Source organism: Nerophis ophidion, linkage group LG17 (assembly GCF_033978795.1).
Source record: "Nerophis ophidion isolate RoL-2023_Sa linkage group LG17, RoL_Noph_v1.0, whole genome shotgun sequence".
NCBI lineage: Eukaryota > Metazoa > Chordata > Actinopteri > Syngnathiformes > Syngnathidae > Nerophis > Nerophis ophidion.
In genome coordinates this window covers 22285898-22302594 of record NC_084627.1, presented here as the reverse complement: position 1 = coordinate 22302594, position 16697 = coordinate 22285898, and the positions used below count along the sequence as shown (strand labels likewise).

At 39.4% G+C, this 16697-nt stretch overlaps 1 protein-coding gene across 3 annotated transcripts in view; it reads left to right on the top strand.

The window, feature by feature from the left end:
- The first annotated feature begins 367 nt into the window (after positions 1-367).
- LOC133536215 (CMP-N-acetylneuraminate-beta-galactosamide-alpha-2,3-sialyltransferase 1-like) overlaps positions 368-16697 on the top strand; it is a 36134-nt gene continuing 19804 nt past the window's right edge. The window contains exons 1-2 of one of the 3 annotated variants that reach the window (XM_061876568.1): positions 368-544; positions 3441-3538. In XM_061876568.1, coding sequence (XP_061732552.1) covers positions 403-544; positions 3441-3538 — 240 coding nt within the window. In that variant the 5' untranslated portion in view covers positions 368-402. Of the gene's footprint in view, positions 545-3440; positions 3539-16697 lie in introns of those variants that run through there. The other 2 variants (XM_061876569.1, XM_061876570.1) reach the window with 2 other exon arrangements.

The window sequence follows — 16697 nt, the reverse complement described above, 5'->3', positions numbered from 1 at the left end:
TGTTTCATGAGGGGTTCCCTCAATCATCAGGAGATTTTTTTTTTATGAAACAGTTCTGTAGAGATGAAGTAGTCCTGTGATTTTTCCCACACCTATATATATATATATATATATATATATATATATATATATATATATATATATATATATATATACACTAAAACGGGCCTGAGAAGTAACTGTGACTTCTTCCATCCATCAATTTTCTAACGCTTATTCCCTTTGGGGTCGCGGGAGGCGCTGGTGCCTATCTCAGCTACAATTGGGCGGAAGGTGGGGTACACCCTGGACAAGACGTCACTTCATCGCAGGGCGTGACTTCGTCCTGTCCCATTCAACTAGGTATTGTTCCATACCTGGCGCAGCTGCCAAGGCTTAAAACCCAATTAATTATACTAAACGATGATAATTACGGGAGTTCATAGCAGTCAATTACAGACAGTTGATCTGCACAAAGCTTTGCATTCGTCTGTCGCAAAGGAGATATATTCATTAACAAAATCATTTAAAAAATGGATTGTATTATTACCTTGTAGCTGCTCTGGTGAGTAAAATTTTGACTTCTTTTTTTTGTAAACCCGGTGTTTGACTCCACGCTTGCATAATGACTTGTTTCGAACAAAAGAGTGACTAATGTTAGAACACAACCATAAACTTATTCTTTGCAATTGCACAGCATTAAAGAAAAAAGGGCTTACGAGAGTGTTTCTCATGATAGAAAGAGAGAAGATTGATTGAAGTGACACCCTAAGCGTTTTCAAGGTAATATGAAAGTGACACCTGTCATCAGTTAGTTCACTTCTGCCTTAAATCTAGTCATGTTTCAAGCCGTGATTTGAAACAAAAGTAGTCAGAGATGTTTGGTCCTTTGACGGTGGGATTAACCCTGAACGAGGCCCAACATTGTCAAAATGTCACCCAAATTATGTGCACTGGATATTAGTTAAAGTAACTATGGAAAAAAAAAGGGAGGGGGGGGGGTCCAAAAAGTGTATACTTCTTCCCATTACCCTTTTGAGATATGTAAAATAAAAATTTATTAAACATACATTTTTATTTTACTTTCTTAATAAATTTTCTTTTCTTTTGTGTGAAATAATATTGCCATTGAGCACAAGATCGTTCACTGGAGATATGTATGAACATTAAGTACTACATGCATGATGTGAAGCTGACTATGGCATGCTCAAACAACAACAACTTACAAACCCCGTTTCCATATGAGTTGGAAAATTGTGTTAGATGTAAATATAAACAAAATAAAATGATTTGCAAATAAATTTTAACCCATATTCAGTTGAATATGCTACAAAGACAACAAATTTGATGTTCGAATTTATAAACATTTTTTTTTGTGCAAATAATCATTAACTTTAGAATTTGATGCCAGCAACATGTGACAAAGACGTTGGGAAAAGTGGCAATAAATACTGATAAAGTTGAGGAATGCTCATCAAACACTTATTTGGAACATCCCACAGGTGTGCAGGCTAATTGGGTATAAAAACAGCTGCCCAAAAAATGCTCAGTCCTTCACAAGAAAGGATGGGGCGAGGTACACTCTTTTGTCCACAACTGCGTGAGCAAATCATCAAACATTTGAAGAACAACATTTCTCAAAGTGCAATTGCAAGAAATTTAGGGATTTCAACATCTACGGTCCATAATATCATCAAAAGGTTCAGAGAATCTGGAGAAATCCCTCCACATAAGTGACATGGCCGGAAACCAACATTGAATGACCGTGACCTTCGATCCCTTAGACGGCACTGCATCAAAAACCGACATCAATCTCTAAAGGATATCACCACATGGGCTCACGAACACTTCAGAAAACCACTGTCACTAAATACAGTTGGTCGCTACATCTGTAAGTGCAAGTTAAAGCTCTATTATGCAAAGCAAAAGCCATTTATCAACAACATCCAGAAACGCCGCCGGCTTCTCTGGGCCCGAGATCATCTAAGATGGACTGATGCGAAGGGGAAAAGTGTTCTGTGGTCTGATGAGTCCACATTTCAAATTGGATTAAGTAAAGAAGTTAAAGATTGTACTGATATGATCCAGTTTAAGAGGCTGTTCAAATGAATAGTGCTTACAAAGTACAAAGAAGAAGAATTATGAGAAACACTTTCAACCTTATTGAAAATAAGATATTCTTCATCTCAGTATGTTAATAATGACTGAATTAATTAATGACATATTACAAAACTGAAGTATTACTCATTCACGGATGTCATTTTACTATAAAAGAGGTCAGTGGATGAATGTATATAATTGTAGACGCTCTGACGTGGGAAACGGGTAGGATTAAATAAGCTTTGCTTCCTCCTACTCCTTTTCGGACATGATGTGATGTGAAATTATGTGGGATTGTTTGATGTATTATGTTCATGTTCGAAAGAAAGAAAGAAAGAAAGAAAGAAAGAAAGAAAGAAAGAAGAAATATTCGACATTCGAAAGTGAACCATCCAGACTGTTATCGACGCAAACTTCAAAAGCCAGCATCTGTGATGGTATGGGGGTGCATTAGTGCCCAAAGCAGGGGTAACTTACACATCTGTGAAGGCACCATTAATGCTGAAAGGTACATACAGGTTTTGGAACAACATATGCTGCCATCCAAGCACTGTTTTTTTCATGGACGCCCCTGCTTATTTCAGCAAGACAATGCCAAGCCACATTCAGCACGTGTTACAACAGCGTAGCTTTGTAAAAAAAGAGTGCGGGTACTTTCCTGGCCCGCCTGCAGTCCAGACCTGTCCCCCATCAAAAATGTGTGGCGCATTACAAAGCGTAAAATACGACAGCGGAGACCCCGGACTGTTGAACGACTGAAGCTCTACATAAAACAAGAATGAGAAAGAATTCCACTTTCAAAGCTTCAACAATTAGTTTCCTCAGTTCCCAAATGTTTATTGAGTGTTGTTAAAAGAAAAGGTGATGTAACACAGTGGTGAACATGCCCTTTCCCAACTACTTTGGCACGTGTTGCAGCCATGAAATTCTAAGTTAATTACTATTTGCAAAAAAAAATAAAGTTTATCAGTTTGAACATCAAATATCTTGTCTTTGTTGTGCATTCAACTAAATATGGGTTGAAAAGGATTTGCAAATCATTGTATTCCGTTTAAATTTACATCTAACAACTCATATGGAAACAGGGTTTGTATATTATGTATTACATGCATGATGTGAAGCTGACAATGGCATACTCAATAAACAAAAACTTACATGCCAGTTTGTGCTGCGAAAACCAGAATAATAAAGTCAAGTATTTTTTATGGTTTGGTTGTTTGAAAAAGATCATGTCGATTAGCACATACCTTTCCAGCGTGCTTGCATTCTTAAATGTCTGTTTCCATGCCAGTTGGAGTACCCTGGCACACGCAGCTCAAAGGAGCGCCTTATCTAATTATGTCTTTGGTTTGGCCCTCCAGACATTCTCCTTACAACCGTCTTCATCTCCTGGACCTGTTCTACGTGCTTTCATCACTCTGCTCACTCCCAACTCCTTTTACTCCTCATCTCTTGGCAGGTAAGAAAATATTTTTGAGGAAAAAATTACATTTTAATATGTAAGATCACATTTGAGTGCAAATGACACATAGAAGTGTTTTGTTGTTGTAGAATAGAGCGTAACAGTCATTTCCAGAGACTATGGACAACTCTGTTTCAGAACTGGTCCCAAACAAGCCGCCGCCTTGTGGTTATCAAAAAAACGATGCATGTTCAAAACTGGTTGCGGGTACCTTCGAACAAACCGGTTCCCTTGACAGTTTTATATGGGTTGGGATGACGTCATCATGCAACATGCGTAGTGAGACACTAGTGATTTAGGGCTATATAAGTAACCGTTGATTGATTGATTGATAGTGATGTCAGAAAGGAACAAACATTCTAGAGTAGGCTGACCATATTGTGAAATCCCAAAAAGAGGACACATATATGCTTGCCAAGGCCGGGACGAGGTGAACATTTGCCAATGATACTTGAACTTGCTTTAATTGTCGGTTTAATTGTAGACGGAGAAAAGTTGCATGTTTTCCTCCCACCATATTTTCTCTCAGTCATTATACTATACAGGTGAACAATTAAAACATGGAATATTGTGTAAAAGTCCATTAATTTTAGCAATTAACTTTAAATGTCCAAATATGCAATATAAACTCATTATAGGTAGAGTGAGGTACATCAAGCCTTTTTGTTATAATTGTGATCATTATGGCTTACGGATTTTGAAACCTCACATTTTCTGAAATTTTCAATTCAAGGTTTTCATAAACTCTAAGCCAATGGTTCTCAACCTTTTTTCAGTGATGTACCCCCTGATCAGAGCAAAGCATTTTTGGTTGAAAAAAAGAGATAAAGAAGTAAAATACAGCTCTATGCCATCAGTTTCTGATTTATTAAATTGTATAACGGTGCAAAATATTGCTCATTTGTAGTGGTCTTTCTTGAACTATTTGGAAAAAAAGATATAAAAACAACTAAAAGCTTGTTGAAAAATAAACAAGTGATTCAATTATAAATAAATATTTCCACATATAGAAGTAATCATCAACTTAAAGTGCCCTCTTTGGGGATTGTAATAGAGATCCATCTGGATTTATGAACTTAATTCTAAACATTTATTCGCAAAAAAAGAAATCTTTAACATAAATATTTATGGAACATGTCCACAAAACATCTGGCTGTCAACATTGAATATTGCATTGTTGCATTTCTTTTCACAGTTTTTGAACTTACATTCATATTTTGTATTATTCAATAAAGATATCTATAAAGGATTTTTGAATTATTGCTATTTTTAGAATATTTAAAAAAAATCTCACATACCCCATTGCCATACCTTCAAGTACCGGCAGGGGTACACGTACCCCCATTTGAGAACCACTGCTCTAAGCCACAATAATCAACATCATAATAAAAATAAATAAAAGGCTTGACATATCCAACTGTGTATGTGAAATTAATATCCCTTTATACAAAATGTTACATTCTCATGTACAGAAGAATATTAATTTCTTATATTTATGTTCAAAAAAGTATTGTTTGTCTATGCCTCATAAGACCTCACTGTAGGCTTTGTAAGGTCATGTTGCCTCTAAACGCAACTAAACTGACATTAATATTCCTTTTTTCCCCTCTTTTTTTTCCAAATAAGAATCGATAAGACAACGTTTAGGGAACCGAATCGAAAGTGGAACTGAACCCGGAAAAGTCTCATTGATTCCCATCCCCAGTAACCATGCAGTCTTCTTATCTTTTGTAGAGTAAATAGGGCTGTCAACATTTAACGCATTAATGTGATTGATAAAAATAAATGATCTCGTTAACATGAATGAATGAAGATTAATCACAGTGTTTAATTTTGACCGCCGGATATAGCACAGGAAGTGATCACGTCACACGCGAGTGTGATAATAGTTAGAGCGATGTGCTTCGTGCCCTCCAAAACAAACTACGGCTGAACTTTAGATACAACTGAAGTAATTAGTTAGTATTGCAGCGACAAACTTTTGTTATTATCGTCGCACATCAAGTTTAAAATACCATCTTAAAGCGAAACATGAACGTAAGGATGGCGTCGCTTGCCGTACTCGCAAACCCTCCCAATTTTACCGGGAGACTCCCGATTTTCGAAAATCTCCTGGGGCAACTATTCTTCTGAATTTCTCCCGATTTCCACCCGGTTAACAATTTTGGGGGCGTGCCTTAAAAAGCACTGCCTTTAACGTCCTCTACAACCTGTTGTCAGGTCCGCTTTTCCTCCATACAAACAGCATGTCGGACCAGTCACATAATATATGTGCGGCTGTAACACTCATACACACAAGTGAATGCAAGGCATACTTGGTCAACAGCCATACAGGTCACACTGAAGGTGGCCGTATAAACAACTTTAACACTGTTACAAATATGCGCCACATTGTGAACCCACACCAAAACAAGAATGACAAACACATTTCGGGAGAACATCTGCACCGTAACACAACAAACACAACAGAACAAATACCCAGAACCCCTTGCAGCACTAACGCTTCCGGGACGCTACAATATACACCCCCGCTACCACCAAACCCCCCCACCACCACAACTCCGCCCCCGACCCCATCTCCCGAATTCGGAGGTCTCAATGTTAGCAAGTATAGATAGATAGATAGTACTTTATTGATTCCTTCAGGAGAATTCCCTCAGGAAAATTTAAATGTAAGTATGTCGCTAGCATGAATGCTACATGGACAGCAAACGGAGGACAAAAAAAAATGCTGGCTGAGTTTATCTGCGTTCACCACAGATAAATTAAACTATGCCTTTTGGAAATGGACAGCCACTGCATGTAGGACATTAACATCTGTAAAGACCAAGTGTAATACCAATCATGTTACCCTCATTTTGCCAAAATCGTCATTAGCTTTGGACCAACAATTATGGAGAAATTGTGACTTTTGTGTGAAGTATGTCAACTGTGGTGGCTGCCTTCAATGTATTTGTAATCACGTCTGCGATTTTACTCTTGCTTTTATGATTATGTTTATATTGTTTTTGTTGTGGCGACTATGGATGGATGGATGGATTAATTTTTATTGTCATTGCACAAGTACTTTTGGAGCCTATCTATATTTATTTATTAAAAAAATGGACAGTGGTAAACCTATTAATACTAATGATGATGATGATGATGAATTACTGAATGGTTTAGATGAATTATGATTGAATCTGATGGTTTTCAGCTGCGCACGGTCCTCATCCTAAGATTAAGGAGAGCAGACGGGTGGGTGCTCCTTTTGTCTGCCTTTCATGTTGTATACACCGCTAAATAAGGGTTATTTTGATTATTCTGAAGTCAACCACGGAGAATATTTTTGTTTGTGAAAATAAATTACGACTATTTTGAATCCAGGAATATCTCCGCGAGTGCTTATTAAGGAATTTAGTGAGTCAAAGACCTCCGCCTCAGGGGACTACTCTTCTATCTTTATTGTTAATTTTTCAAACTTTTTTGAACGCAAGAGTAGCCGTAACAAGTAGATAAACTCCACTGAAGACCCGAAGGACAACGGAGAGTACCGGATCAACCATGATCGCTCTGGAGCGATGACAGAAAGCAGCCGGCGGGCCGTGAGTAAAATCAGCTGATGGACTTCATTAATGAATGAATGAACGCGCCCCTGCACTATATGGAATCAGTCAAATGCCATGGAAGGGAAAGTTGCAGATTGTGGCTGTGGATTGCAATAAAACAGGATGTTGGAAGGACCTTTAAGAATGAATTAAACGATGAAGTGAGCGGAAATTAAATGGAGCTGTGTGATTATCTGGAATGATGTCTGGCACACCTGAGGCCTAAGACATGCTAAGAAAGCGCATTGCTTGGCGCAGAGGCAGACTGGGCGCATGCACGAGGAAGCTAAATGAAATAAAGACTTTGATGACTGATGATAGAAATGCTGATAAAGTCAATGATGAATTTAAAGTTTTTATAGGGTTCACACAGTTCCTGTCTTTACAATAAAAGTGCCGCTCCATCGCGCCTGCACTAACAAAATAAGAGTCTCCGAAAGCCAGCGCAAACAAGCTAGCAAGCTACGGAGTTTGCCGCCAATTTATTTATTATAAAGTGTATAAAAACGAATATGGAAGCTGGACAAATAAGATGCCAAAAACCAACAACTTTCATGTGGTATTGGACAGAAAAGAGGAACTTTTTTTCTCCTCCATTTGAAAATGTGGACGTCTGATTCCAATCAATGCAAGTCATCAGAATCAGGTAATACACCAACTTATATTCTTGTCTTCATGAAAGATAGGAATCTATATGTTAAACATGCATGTATGTTCATTAAAACACCTTTAACATGACAACAAAAACGGCAAAATTAATAAATATAAATTATATACTGTATATATAAATGTATATATATATATATATATATATATATATATATATATATGATATGTGTGTGTATGTATATGTATATATGAAGTAGATCACCTCGACTTGGTCATTTATTAAGTAATTGATAAACCTTGAAAAACTTATTGGGGTGTTACTATTTAGTGGTCAACTGTAGGGAATATGTACTGTACTGTGCAATCTACCAATACAAGTTTCAATCAATCAATCAATCAATAAATCAATCGATGCCTACTAAGCCTATGGTGCTGTTAAGTTATTGTGGCTCAATGTGCCTTAATTTTTTTTATATTTTAATGTACTATTTAATATATATTATTTTTTTAGTTGCTTAAGAGATATTCCTGGCTCTGAATTTGCTCATTGCTATTTTTATGTTTTTGTGCATTATTTGTTGCCGTAATCAGGTTACTCATCAGTTACTCAATACTTGAGTAGTTTTTTCACAACATACTTTTTACTTTTACTCAAGTAAATATTTGAGTGACTACTCCTTACTTTTACTTGAGTAATACATCTCTAAAGCAGGGGTCGGGAACCTTTTTGTCTGAGAGAGCCAAGAAGCCAAATATTTTAAAATGTATTTCCCTAAGAGCCATATAATATTTTTTTTAACACTGAACACAACTAAACACATGCATTTTTAAGTAAGACCAACATTTCCACAGTATAATAGGTCTCTTATTCTTTGTATTAACATTGTTAGTCTGAAGTTAACTGTGGAGGAGGCGTGGCCTGCGGGCCTGCAGCAAAGCGGGATGTTGCCAGGACCGGCCTCGAAATCAGTGACAGGTGCATATATGGCCCACCTGGGCCTTGTTATCTAATCACCTGTTGCTCTATTATAAGCAGCAGCCAGGAGGAGAGACATGGTTGGGGCTAGAGCCAGAGAGCGAGTGAGGATGAAAGAGAAAAAGACAATTGCTGGAAAGCAACTGAGAGAAAAATAAAATAAAACAATATTGTAACCCTCAAACAGGCTTTTGGTGGTCTGAAGAACCCCCAGGAGGGCAAGCCCCACACTAACCAATAATAAATAAATTACTTCTTACCATTAACGCAACTTCTTGAACATAAAAAAGCATGAGGATGTTTTATATTTTGAACGTTATTTTTAACACCGTGATTACAAGTGGAATTATTCATTACTTATCGTGTTAAGCAATGTCAGCTCAGATTTACCTGAGAGCCGGATGCAGTCATCAAAAGAGCCACATCTGGCTCTAGAGCAATAGGTTCCCTACCCCTGCTCTAAAGTAACAGTACTCTTAATTGAGTACAATTTCTGGCTACTCTACCCACCTCTGTGGATCACACAAAGCTTTAAGGAAAGATGGAGCAAACGGTGTTGGAAGCAGACCTCACAGCAACCACTGTTAAAATAGAAATCCTTCAAACTGATTTAATTCATAAAAATAATGAGGTGGCTCAGGAACCTCCGGGTGATGGCATGACTGAGTATTATGATTCCCATCCATGAAACAGAAACTATGGAGAGCAATGCAGACTTTATATTAGGCGCAATACCCAAAACCCCACTTCACCAAACCATCTTAAGTCTCCACAGACCTCTACCTAAAAAGAACACCAACACATCAAAAGATCTAAACAAACCTCAAAACAAAAACATAACTGAAAAACACAAACCCAGAGTGTAAATCATACCCAAATAATAAATCACTCTGCACAAGATAATGTGGTTATTAATGCTGCTCATAGATGGATGGATGATAACTTGGATATGATTATTGAAAAACAAAGTGACATCGCAGAACTTAGTCTTACAGCAAAAACTGTCTCTACTACCAGCAAGAGAGATGTCTGTGTTTGATGGTAACCCACTGGCATATCAGTCTTTTATCCATGCGTTTGAATACTTGATTGAAGACAAGACTGAGCATAATCAAGACAGACTACTACCTTGAGCAGTTTACCTCTGGTTTGCCAAGAAATTTGGTTCGCAGCTGTTTACACATGGAAGCCAGTAGGGGCTGTAATGAAGCAAGGCGCCTCTTAAAAGAACACTGTGGAAATTAGATGAGAATTTCTCCGAAAGCTCCCGAATAATTTGGCAGTTTACTTGGAAAAAGCCTTGAATAGGGCAGCGATTAAAGCTGTGGATGGGAAAATGCTGCATGCATATGCAATGTATTTGAGAGGATGCTGTAATGTAATGCAAGATTTACAGTATTTGGAGGAACTTGATATCCCATCAAACCTAAGACTAATTGCATCCAAAGTACCCTACAAAGTCAGAGAAAAGTGGCAAAGCACAACTTATGAGACACAACAGAGAACTGGCAGGAGAATCAGATGTAAAAACTGTGGATTTTGTGGAGAAACATGCCAAGATGCTTTTGGATCCGTTGTTTGGAGACATTCAAGACCAAATAACCACGGAAATGCCTCTCCCAAGAAGCAAAAGTGAACTAAAACCAATCTGAGGCAGGAACAACAGCTTTGCTACTTCAGTAGCTGTGAATACAGAGCCAGCCGGATGCACTGTAAAACAATCACCTGTTCCACTACAACCTGCTCAAAGCACACCCAGTATTATCATCCCTTTATGTGGATATTGTCATGGAAAACATGCTCTGATTGACTGCTCACAAATCAAAACACAGTCACATGACAAAAAGGTTGAATTTTTAAGAAGGCATGGATATTGTTTTGGTTGCCTACGAAAAGGTCATCTAAGCAAAAATTGTAAAAGAAGATTGTGTCATGTTTGCAAAATGGAACATCATACTGTACTTCAAATTCAATGTTAAAAAGGCCCAAGGCAGGAAAATCAAGCAAAGCCTACTGCTGAGACAGAAGAGACCCCAATAAACAGTGCTCTTGTTTCAGCCACTGATGCAATCGGGGCCGGGAAAGACTGTGAACTTGCAATCAATCTAGTCAGAGTTAAAGCGGGAAAAGGGAACAGGTATGTTCAGACCTATGCCTTCCTCAATCCAGGCAGCACGGAAACATTATGCACAGAGAATCTAATAAATCAACTGAATGTGAAAGGACGCAAAACAGAAATTATTTTGTGAACAATGGGACAGGAAAAGCCTGCGAAGACCAATAAGGTCAGAGGATCGGAGGTTGGAGACTTGGAAGGGTTCACATATCTGGACCTGGTATACACAGAGCAAAATACCTGTCTCAAAGGAAAACATCATCACTGGGGCTGACTTAAAGAGGTGGCCACATCTAGGTGGGATCCATTTAAAAGAAATTGAGGCAGAAATTCAACTTTTTATTGGGACTGATGTTCCTCGGGCAATGGGGCCGTGAAATATAATAAACGGTCAAAAAAATGGACAATATGCAGTCCAAACCATACTGGGATGGGTGGTAACTGGACCACTCAGTTGCAGTGTGACAGAACATGCTGGGCCCATTGCAGTGTCAATTAACATAATCTGAGTAATTGAGCCGAAGGAACTCCTCATCAGACAATATAACCAGGATTTCTCTGAGAACATATATAAAAAGAAAAATTAGATGTCAGTTGAGGATAAATGTTTTATGGAGATCGCCTCAAGTTCAGTGTTTCCTAAAGATGGTCACTATCATCTGCCACTGCCTTTCCGGGATGAAGACAAAGTCATCCCTGATAACTATCATATGGTAAAAGAACAGACACTGAATCTCATAACAATTTTTTTAGGAAGGACAAGATGTATGCTGAGGAATACACATCCTTCATGAAGGACATTCTCAGAAAGGATTATGCGGAAAAGGTTCCACCTCAGCAGCTTCACAGAGAGGATGGACGGATGTGGTATATTCCGCATCATGGTGTTCGTCACAAGCGGTAACTCAAACTGAGGGTGGTGTTCGACTGCACAGTCCTCATTCCAAGGGCCAGACTTAAGGAACACCCTCATTGGAGTGCTATTAAGGTTTCGCCAGGAACAAATTACAGTGATGGCAGACATTGAGACAACATTTTATCAAGTACATGTTGATAAAAATGACAGAGACTTCATGAGGTTTTTGTGGTGGCCAGAGGGTGACATCAGCAAACCGCTTGAGGTTTACAGGATGAACGTTCACCTCTTTGGCGCCGTATCGTCCCCAAGCATTGCTAATTTTGCCCTGCGTCAAACTGCTAATGACAATAAGAAAGATTACTCTGATGAAGTCATGAAAAATATCAAAAAACACTTATGTGGATGATTGCCTCGGATCTGTGGCACCAGTGGACGAAGCTATGAAGCTCATTACAGATCTTACTGAAGACTGCAGCCAGGGAGGCTTCACATTGACAAAATGGGCCACCAATACCTGTGAGGTGTTAGCAAGCATTTCTGAGCATCACAGAGCAAAGGTACTTAAGGGATTTGACAAGGCAAAGCTAAATGAACAAACTGCAGTTGAGCCTGCACCTGGAATCCGGTGGTACACGCACAGTGACACCTTCAGCTTTAAAATAATTATCAAGAGCCAGCCTGTTACCAGGAGAGCTATACTTTTCACAGGTAGTTCCGTTTATGACCTATTAGGTTTTCTCTATCCTTTCATCCTGAAAACCAAACAAATACTTCAAGAGCTTTGCAAATCCAAGTATGGATGGGACCAAGTTATTCCGCAGGAGTTTGCAAGGCCCTGGCAGAGATGTTCGGGAGTTGGATAAGTTAAAGGGGAACATTATCCCCAGACCTATGTAAGCATCAATATATACCTTGATGTTGCAGAAAAAAGACCATTTGTTTTTTTAACCGATTTCCAAACTCTAAAAGGGTGAATTTGGCAATTTAAACGCCTTTCAATTGTTCGCCTGTCGGAGCAATGACCTTTTACCCGTGACGTCACATCGTGAAGCAACCCGGCATTTTCCCAAACACATTACACACACCAAGTCAAGTCAGGTCTGTTATTTTCCGTTTTTTGGACTGTTTTCCGGTACCTTGGAGACATCATGCCTTGTCGGTGTGTTGTCGGAGGGTGTAACAACACGAACAGAGACGGATTCAAGTTGCACCAGTGGTCAAAAGATGCGAAAGTCCCTCGTTTGTTCTGCACACTGTACCGACAACAGCTATGCTACGACAGAGATGGCACAGAGATGGCAAGAATGTGTGGATATCCTGCGACACTCAAAGCAGATGCATTTCCAACGATAAAGTCAACGAGTTTTGTTGATGTTATTGACTTATGTGGAGTGTGCTAATCAGACAAATTTGGTCACGGCATGACTGCAAGCTAATCGATGCTAACATGCTATTTAGGCTAGCTGTATGTACATATTGCATAATTATGCCTCATTTGTAGCTATATTTGCATCTCAAGCAGATCACTATACCCCGGCTTGAACTCTCTGCAGCAAAACTGGCAGTAAAAGTGGATCGGATGCTGAGGAAGGCACTGCACCTGCCAATCACAGATTCAACTTTCTGGATGGGCAGTACATCTATATTGAAATATATGCACATTTAGACCAAGAGATTTCATACATTTGTATCCAATAGAGTTGCTGTGATCCATGACCTCACCCACACAAGCCAGGGGAGATATATAAAGTCAAAAGACAAACCAGCCGACGATGCATCCCGAGGGCTGCATGTTGAATCTTTCTTAAGATCAAGATGGCTGACAGGTCCTGAATATCTGGGAAAAGTGAAAAAGACATGGCCAAAGATACAAGGTCCAGGAAAAATACCAGCAAATGACCCTGAGGTAAAAAAAGAAGTCACAGTTAACAGTGCAAGCATTGAAAAGCAACATCCAATGTGCACAGAGATCAAGTATCACACATCATGGAACCGACTTCAGAAGTCTATAGCCTGGATATTGAAGGTGAAAAACCTATTTCAGCTGCTAAGTCAGCTAAGAAAGAGACAGAAATTTGGCTTCAAAAATGAAGAAAACACTGAAAGATGAGCAAGGGATGCAAAATCTCCCAGTAGAACATCTGCAAGAGGCAGAGAAGATCATTTGTTTTGAACAAAGACGTTAATTCAGCCATGACATCACTAGCCTGGAAAATGGCAAAAGCCTCAACTCAAAAAGCAACATCCACAAATATGATTCTTGATGATGGTATCCTGAGAGAGGGAGGTAGAATAAACAGAAGTGCAATGCCCGTGCACCAGAAGAACCCAAGTATTCTCCCTAAAGGTTCCCACATATCTAAACTCATCCTACAACATATCCATCATTAAGTCAGGCACTCAGGAAGTAGCCATATGCTTACCATGCTAAGTCAAAAGTTTTGGCTCACCCATGCAAACTCCTTAACCAGGAAAATCATTAGAAACTGTATTTTGCAGACGGATGCAAGATGGAGAACAAAAATGGCAGATTTTCCAGAAGATCGATTGTATCCAGACCTACCGCCTTTTAATCATATTAGCATTGATTATTTCAGTCCTATTGAAGTGAGGAGAGGCAGAGTTCAGGTGAAATGGTGGGGGGTCAGTCAGGCTGTTCACCTGGAGATGGTAAACTTCCTAACCACAGACTCATGCATGAATGCCATACACAGAGTCATCTGCAGAAGAGGACCAGTTGTACTGACCAGGGGACTAACTTTGTGGGAGCAAAAACAGAACTACAGGAGTACAAAAATTCAATGAATACAAAAATCGGTGTATAAAAATTAATTGTAAAAAAAAAATTCTGTGCTGAAAAATTCGCTGCTTCAAAAAAAAAAAAAAAAAGCTGAAGCAATCCATCTTGTCTCAGAACCAGCCAATCAGATGTCAAGTTGGAAGTTATGTGACACAGATTTGCAAAACAGCATACAAGCAGTTAACTGTGCTACCTGGGCATTATACAACATTAAAAAAAACACTTCAATACGGCCCCTTGATGTTTTCAAATCATATAAATTATTCCAATGGATAAAATCTGCACTTTTGAGAGAAAATGTGATAAATCCATCCATCCATTTTCTACCGCTTATTCCCTTTTGGGGTCGCGGGGGGCGCTGGTGCCTATCTCAGCTACAATCGGGCGGAAGGCAGGGTACACCCTGGACAAGTCGCCACCTCATCGCAGGGCCAAAATGTGATAAATTACATTGTAATTGTATTGCATGCATGTTTGAAATAAACTGACACGTACCAACTAGGGTTTTACGGTATACCGGTATCAGTGTAACCCTAATGTTTTGTTCTCTAACCAACTTTGACGGCTGTGGGTTAAAGGCGGGTTACAGTTGAGTAAATTTGAAGATAGATTTGTTGTCTTCCTTGTAAAAGCACCACAAAGGCAGGACACTGTTGACTACACTTTATTTTGCATACTCACAGCAACGTCACCTCTTCTCAAACTCCCGCTCTCTCTTTCCTATCTCCTCCCCTGTCAATTTCCTATTTGGGCCCCCGAAACAATAAGTAAGAACGAAATGTGGAAACATATAAAATAAAATAACTTCAAATACAACAAATGTGTTACTTGAAAATAACAGTAATGCGTCACAACAATATGTAAATAGATTCCTGTCGAACAAATTACTTCCATACATTTATAAGAATTACATACCAAATCTACTAACCTACTCAGTGGCCTAGTGGTTGGAGTGTCCGCCCGGAGATCGGTAGGTTGTGAGTTCAAACCCCAGCCGAGTCATACCAAAGACTATAAAAATGGGACCCATTACCTCCCTGCTTGGCACTCAGCATGAAGGGTTGGAATTGGGGGTTAAGTCACCAAAAATGATTCCCGGGCGCGGCCATCGCTGCTGCTCACTGTTCCCTTCACCTCCCAGGGGGTGATCAAGAGTGATGGGGCAAATGCAGAAAATGTTTTCGCCACACCTCATGAGTGTGTGACAATCATTGGTACTTTAACTTTAACTTTTAAACGTTAGTCGTCCTATCCTAACAAATGAAATGTCACCATTTCAAACAAACCGAGTGTATAAAAGTGTATAATGCAAACCTGGCATACCAACATCTACTATATAATACAGAAACATGCAAAATAACACTGCAATTCCGCAAAACATACACACAGTAATGCAAGACACACTATAATGTAACAGACAAAACATACTTCACATATGCATAAAACCTTCAGTGACAAAGTCTATGAACTTAATCGGCCAATGAATTACACGCCCAAAGGGAGACAAAACAGGCTGAGAAACTGGGGATGTTGGCAAGGGTAGAAGTTACCGAGACATGGCCAGTGATTTAGGGGGTCAGAAGGACCAGGAGACGGCAGGGCATCCTGAGGAGTAGTCTCAACTTCAGGTGCTGCCGATGTCCGCACTGCCTGCGTAGGCACATGTGGGGAACTCAGGGGAAAATACGGCAAAGCCCCCGACAAAGCAGTAGGGGAGGGGCTAATAGAGGAGCATCAAAAAAATCCAGGTGGAACTGTCTGTCCATCCTTTTGCAGTATTTGCAGAGTTCCTCTGTACGGTTTTAATCTATTGTGGTGTGCTAACCATGCTTGTGAATCTGCTTTCCAAGTATTTGTAATCTCATCATAGGTCACACCAGGTTGTCCGTCTTTTGTCATATGTTTCAAAACAACAAACAACCCTTTCCATCGAGGAGCCAGTTTATACATTTTCTTAGCCTGAGATTTGTGATCTTGTAGGTCACACCAGGATTTCCGTCTTTTGTCAAATGTTTCAAAACAACAAAAAACCCTTTCCATCGAGGAGCCAGTTTATACATTTTCTGAGCCTGAGATTTGTGATCTTGTAGGTCACACCAGGATGTCCGTCTTTTGTCAAATGTTTCAAAATGACATACGGCCCTTTCCATCTCGGAGCCAGTTTATTCGTTTTCTGAGCCAGGTCATCCAGGAGGACAAGATTCCCTGG